The 6,248-nt window shown below is 46.8% G+C and overlaps 1 protein-coding gene across 2 annotated transcripts; it reads right to left on the bottom strand.

Annotated features, from left to right (window-relative positions):
* Positions 1 to 868: 868 nt before the first annotated feature.
* Positions 869 to 5,912, bottom strand: LOC144159204 (uncharacterized). Of its 2 annotated transcripts, none has more exons than XM_077690549.1 (3): positions 5,832 to 5,912; positions 4,773 to 4,981; positions 869 to 3,199 (listed from the first exon to the last, which is right to left on the bottom strand). In XM_077690549.1, exons 2-3 carry the CDS (start codon positions 4,900 to 4,902, stop codon positions 2,814 to 2,816), a joined length of 516 nt encoding a protein of 171 aa, XP_077546675.1. In that variant the 5' UTR covers positions 4,903 to 4,981; positions 5,832 to 5,912; the 3' UTR covers positions 869 to 2,813. The 2 variants fall into 2 exon arrangements, with proteins under 2 accessions (XP_077546675.1, XP_077546676.1); XM_077690550.1 differs by having other exon boundaries at positions 5,513 to 5,899.
* Between the last annotated feature and the right edge of the window lie 336 nt (positions 5,913 to 6,248).

The following is a 6,248-nucleotide window of genomic DNA, read 5'->3' as shown; positions in this document are numbered from 1 at the left end:
GTGGCCTTTCGGGGAGTATAAAAGGCCTGCAACTGGGAGAAAATGAAAAAATTGTGAGTGCTTGCACCAACAGAAGTGACAGCGAGGCAGATGAGGAAAGAACCAGCACTAAGCGGAGGGAGCATCTTCATTGGTGCAAGGCAAACCTCCCTGCACAGGCATAATGCACCTGCCTACCAACGCAGACCACCCCTCCTTTTTCTTGCTGGCTAGGCAGCTGGTCCCTCGGAAGGCTTCAGAAAACTTTGAACCACAGCTTGTTCGGGAATTACCTATGACGTTCTCTCGCACTAAAGATATCCCCCGTCATAGCACATGCTGTGTGCTGAATACTGCAAACTTTATGCACGCCCAAAAATTTCAAAATTCTGGGTTTTTTCCGACCCAAAAAACACCATCCGCCGAGGGGGGATATTGCTTCAACTGGACATTTCTGAAGAAATTCACGTCAACTCAACGTGCTGGTTCATGCCTCAGCCTCCAGGCCAGACTTCCACGCATATGTGCCTCACCAAACAACAACAAAACACTTCGAAGGACTGAAAAACAATAGTGTGCAATGTAACTGAGTGCAGCATGCCTGCTCGACTGGTTGCAGTTGACTAAGCACCTTGCCAGTGTTCACTAAGTTCAAAGTAAATGACATGCCCAGCTATCAGATTATCTGACAGCCTGAGACGACAGCAATTAGCACGAAAAAAAAAAAAAAAAAGTCACCTTTGCTTTGCAACAGTAAAGCACGCGGTAGGGCCAAGTTATAATTCGAGCTTCTCCACCCATTAACACTCAAAGCTGCCTGTTACTATACGCAACAAACGCTACAACAGCAACAACAAAAAAAATAAAGGCAGAAACAAGCAAAGACATATTTGTGCACTGTGAACACCACTGCAGTTTGACTGATGACCCAAAACATTATAATCGGAAGGAGAATACTGTATTCATTTGGTTACAGGTTCCATGCCTTTTCAAAGACACCACGCAGCGCTAAAAAATGTCAGCCTGCAATCATGAGCAACTAAAGTCGACCCATAGTCGTGAGCAAAGGGCGTTCACATGAAGTGGTCACCACATCCAACCTGGCGTAACCAGTTGGTAATTCTTGCCCAGAATGAGGACACAACTATTTGGGGCGAAGTATGTTCAAATGAACGTGGGAATACAATTTTCAGGTGACACAGAGTCATGTAGCAAAAGAGAGAACTTTCAACAGCGCATGACGAACTGTATACAGTTGCTGCCGGAACAACACATCATAAGTCTCGTGGGAAACCCCTAAGAGAATGCAGATGTTAATTTAAAACAGCCCGTTCCACAGCAAACTTTAACGTACCCTTCTTCCAGTGTCGTGTGCACATCCATGCATGTCAGACATAGAGGCTTCACAGGTTCCAAACATAACAGCTTGTACTTCAATAAATGAGGACAGCGTGTGACCTCACGTCTATTAAAAAACACAATAAATTGTTTAACACTACAATCAGCTGTATTGGGCCACAAATTTATTTTACCAAGAGAACTCCCTTTGGGATCTACATATCAGCCCGATGCAACGTAGCAGCTCAGAATGTCCTTTAAGGAAGAAAGCCAGCTAGAGTTCAGTGTATTTAAGTTGACGCAGAGGCCGCATAACATCAGGAGTGGAAATGAAACACTTGAGGATCCCTTAAATGGGGATGGGAAGGAGCATCTGTTTACAGAAACAATGACACTGTATCAGGAGGGCAGCCACAGGCATGAAAACCCCATTGGCTGCTCTCAAAACACCGTGTCATTGCTGCTGTAAATGGATGCTTGTTCCTGTCCCTGTTAAGGGATCCCTCAGGTCTTTCATCCCTGAGGAGTAAAAATGGGCTGGCACTGAGGCTGTTGGCTAGTTTACTGCGCAAAGAATTCTGAAGTTCGAATAGAAACATTCAGGGACTGAAGGAACACACAGACATACACTGATGCTCACTGCCCTGAGGTCACTGAAGTTTTTTTCTGCATTCAGCAGGTACTATATTTCAAAGAGATGAACGCCATCATACAAATAAATAAGAGGGAAACACAACTATCCCTATAAATAAGACCAGTTTTAGGTATCAGTTGTTACGAAATAAAAGAATGACACTTTCCTTCTTTCACTTCTTCATTAGGGTTTGTGCTTGCCCCTTTAACACATTTGCCAAATGGTGGAAACAAAATTGAATGAGGTGGCATACATTTATGACTCCCATGTTTCCTCACTCTCCGAGTGTTCATAGGTGCACCTAAGCAATGTCATTACGTGTACAAGGTACACCCAGGACAAGTAGTGAACATCAGCCCTTGTTTACCGACAGAACGCACCATCCCAGTGGGGAATTAAGTGAGAAACAGACACGCAGACTGTGCATTTGCATGCGCATTAATGACGACACATCGCGATTGTCCCTTTTCAAGAGGGGTGCATTCTCTTGCTCAGGTAGCTCTGCAAAGCGGCAGTGTGTACTCAAATGGGCGTTCTACAGTGGGCGCTTGACACCAACACAAGATGCACCATCTGCCACAGGACCCCTCCACAATCACACTTTCCGCAGTGGTGCGGCGAAATGGTCACCCAGCTGGTGAGACCGCAATTTGATGACGAAGGAGGAAATTTTCCCTAGAAGCCAGGTGTCGTACACGACAAAATTGGCTCTGCCTCCACGAGTCTTGCACACCTTTTGGCGTGCTGCAAAACCCTTCTCAGTAAGGTTCCGCAAAGAGAAGCCTGCTCCTCTCCGATATTATCAAGGCGAAAGTTTGCGCACACACACACAGCCAGGCCCTGCTCCTCTCCTCCCGCTACCCTAGCTGTGCGCCTTCTGCTCGTGTTCCTTCTGGTACTGGCGGCGCGTGAAGGCCTTGGGGCAGAAGCGGCAGTGGAAGGGCTTCTCCCCCGTGTGGCTGCGCACGTGGCTGTCCAGCGTGGTCTTCTGGGTGAAGGCCATGGGGCACAGGTGGCACCGGTGTGGGCGCTCGCCCGTGTGGATGCGCAGGTGGTCGACCAGGTTGTCCCTCCGCGCGAAGGCCTTGGTGCAGTGGCTGCACTGGTGGGGGCGCTCGCCCGTGTGTGTGTGCATGTGCGTCTTCAGGTTGTTTGAGTACAGTGTCACGTAGCTGCACTGCTGGCAGCGCAACAAACGACGCCTTCGCAAGGGGCTCTGCTGCCACCGGTGGCTTCTTGGGGAAAGGCCTGAAACAGGGAGGAAGCGGGAGAAAAGCTGAGAGTCCTTCCACTGGCAAACACAGTGGCGGTATGCCATCAGAGAAGTTTCAGAGGGGTAATGAAGACAAACTACAAGTTTGTTTTAATCGCAAGATATGACGTTTTGTAATATCCCCAGCAGCAAGCAATGCTTTATTAACTTAGAAATTAACTATTTCAAAAATAACTTTTAATTCCCCTGCTAAACTGTGTTTTCACACGTTAGCAATGACGTACTAATGAAGGGTGTCTGAAGACAAAGTTACTATATTGACTAACACTGCTGCAAATGTTGAAACGTCTCTTGTTTCCGTCTTTAGCCTCTGCCTTCATAGACGGCGCGACAATGCTGCTCAAAAACCACTGTCCGCACTTTCTTTGTTTCTCACCAGATCTGTACCTGGCTTACTTTTGCTACGGTTCATAGTAATCAATCGTGAAAAATCGGGTATGCTCGACAAACAGGGTCACGTAAGTGATGATGCCAATTATGCCAGTTGGCCAGCGTCGTGTCAGACGAGCCTAACATGCCCAATAGCTGTGCAGAACAATTGGCACATACGTGAACAATATTTTGGAGACTGTTAAGGAGTCCACCAGAAAAAAAAACCGTGTCTTCACTTCACTTTGAACAAATGAAAAGATAAAGTTCCATGCACGGAATTCATGACAGGAATTCGCCAACACAAAGCTATAGGGGCGGTGAAGCAAATTATTCTGGGCACTGCATTATGAAGCGTCTTCCGTATGATTAATTGGTTGTTTAGCAAACTCTAGTTTCCATTTATTTGTAGGAGGTGGCAGATCAGAAAACAACATAGACTAATTATAGCCCAACTAAACTACCCCAATGATGCCATACTAGGTTGCTGTCTCATTTCGCACTATGTCAGCCTTCAAAACTAACCTCTTCCTTGTTTGTTTTGTTAGTATAGACTGTTTAATACAAAAGCATTAGTCAACTCGGTAGCTCAGAAACTTGGTGTTGTCGCAATGGAAAGATAGCGCACAACATGGCTGATGGATGGTTCACACACCCACATACAAAAAAAGGTTAAATTGACGACATATTTCTCAGAAAAGCGACCGTAAACAAAGTAATGCAACCTGGCTTATAAATTTAAAAAGTGAATTTTTACAACCGACTTAAGTGGCCCTTTAGGCTACAAGAAATTAGACACCAACAGAGACCAATATAGCTATGCAATGGCACATATATGGGTGAAATTGCTGCCATACTTGACGATAAATTACCATATCTTGTAAAAATATTTCATTAACACATGGCATTCTTCACACACCACCTGAGTGCTACATTTAAATGACCACTTAACAACAGCTGAGCACATCAGACATCCACAAGACAACCACAACAGCATCATATGTCAACCGGAGGGCAACGAACACGGACAACCAACAACAGACTAAGCAGTTTGTAACAACTGAACGACAAGCTCAGGCACTGATGGATGTAGCAGCAATGACGCGTGGAGCACTAGTTGGCGGTACCAAATGTTGCTAGAACATGTCACGTGTAACACAACAACAAAGTTCCAAGCACGGCCTTGTTTCTGGGTTGAACTTCTCGTCCATTCCTCCTCCTTAGCAGATGGTACAGCTAGGCTCAGGCACTTGCTACGACTTGAGGAGACTACAAAGTCGAGCATAATGGACTTGAAGATCACGGCCATGCCAGAATGCAGACGGTGGGCCTCTTCAGCACGATATTCTCGCCCCAGCAGCTCAGGAATTCACTGGCGAGCCTGATTCCTGTAAATATGAACCAAGCCGCTTCAGTTTTGCGAAGTCACAAAGCTTACTCTACAAGCCACCGAACGGGCCAGTGGCGCTTTCGCGTCTACTCGACAATTCACAACTGCAACAAGCAGTTCAACGCGGAATTGTTTTGTGTGCTTTAGTCTCTCGGAGCTCGACTGTCAAATGAATCGCGACACCTAATGAAAGAGTACACCTTTCGGGAGATCACAGCCGCTTTTTTCCTGTTGCTAGCTCGGATTTGACGCTGGTGTGACCGCCATTAATAGGGTGCACCGGACAGGTTTCGCTCTTACCAGCAGCTTGCCGACGACAGCTTCGTTTGCGCTATCGGGTTGAGAAGTGCGTATGTCGCAACCCAGGCACTAAAATCGACCGCGTTGAAACTTACCGTTCGGAAAACGCTAGCAATCAAGACAGCGAAACTGAGTCACGGCGCGATCTGACGATTATTTGCGGGCGTCGTCCGCGTTGTCTCAGCGTAGTCACCGACATGCAAAATGTACAGGGCACGGCCGAGCTTACCGACGCGTTCAGCGAAGATTTGCAAAACTGCGCCAAGCAGGACGTTATGGCTCTCAACGGTCGGAACATACACTGCCCGCAGCGAAAACAATTTAAGTAGCACGTGCCCAAAAATTCTGTTGTATTTGTGGTTGCCTACTGTCCTTGTTGTCTTGTCGATAACGGCAGCGACCGCGATTGACAGCTCGTAATCCTCACAAATTCCACTCCTCGCCAGTGCGACACTGTACAAGCACGCGGCTTTTCATTTCCTTGATCATCCGGCCAGCAAAATTCGCCCCAAAAGTTACAGCAATGTTTTTAACAGAGCTTGGCAGACCTTGGCCTACGCAAACAGAAATGGGAATCCACTTGCATCGAACGGCAGTGGCAGGCTGGGCGCCGCCATCGTTGATGCCATCTTGATACGACTTTTCAAAGCTAGAAGCCACAAAATAAAAGGGAAGTTTTAAAAGCAAAACTTCGCTTAAAACAAGTAATGCTTTCATTTTAAAACGCGCTTTTATAAACGAGGAATCAATATTTACATTGACGCTAGTATTGGCGGTGAGATCTTGAGTGGCGCCCCCTGGTTCTGACGTCGGCTTAGGGATTCGCGCCACTGTCGTCTGCTACACTCCGCTTGTGAGGGGCAACCGTGTCTGGGCTAGAAATCGCCCGCTTCGTTGCTGTAGTGCGTTAAAATGCGTATTTCTAGCGACTCAGTTATTTTGCCAGCTTTTGACGCATCTGAATA

Source organism: Haemaphysalis longicornis, unplaced genomic scaffold (genome assembly GCF_048455015.1).
Source record: "Haemaphysalis longicornis isolate Haplotype H1 unplaced genomic scaffold, Haemaphysalis longicornis Haplotype H1 scaffold_10, whole genome shotgun sequence".
In the NCBI taxonomy this organism is placed as follows: domain Eukaryota; kingdom Metazoa; phylum Arthropoda; class Arachnida; order Ixodida; family Ixodidae; genus Haemaphysalis; species Haemaphysalis longicornis.
The sequence above is the reverse complement of the archived record's forward strand: the minus strand, read 5'-3'. Positions and strand labels throughout refer to the sequence as shown.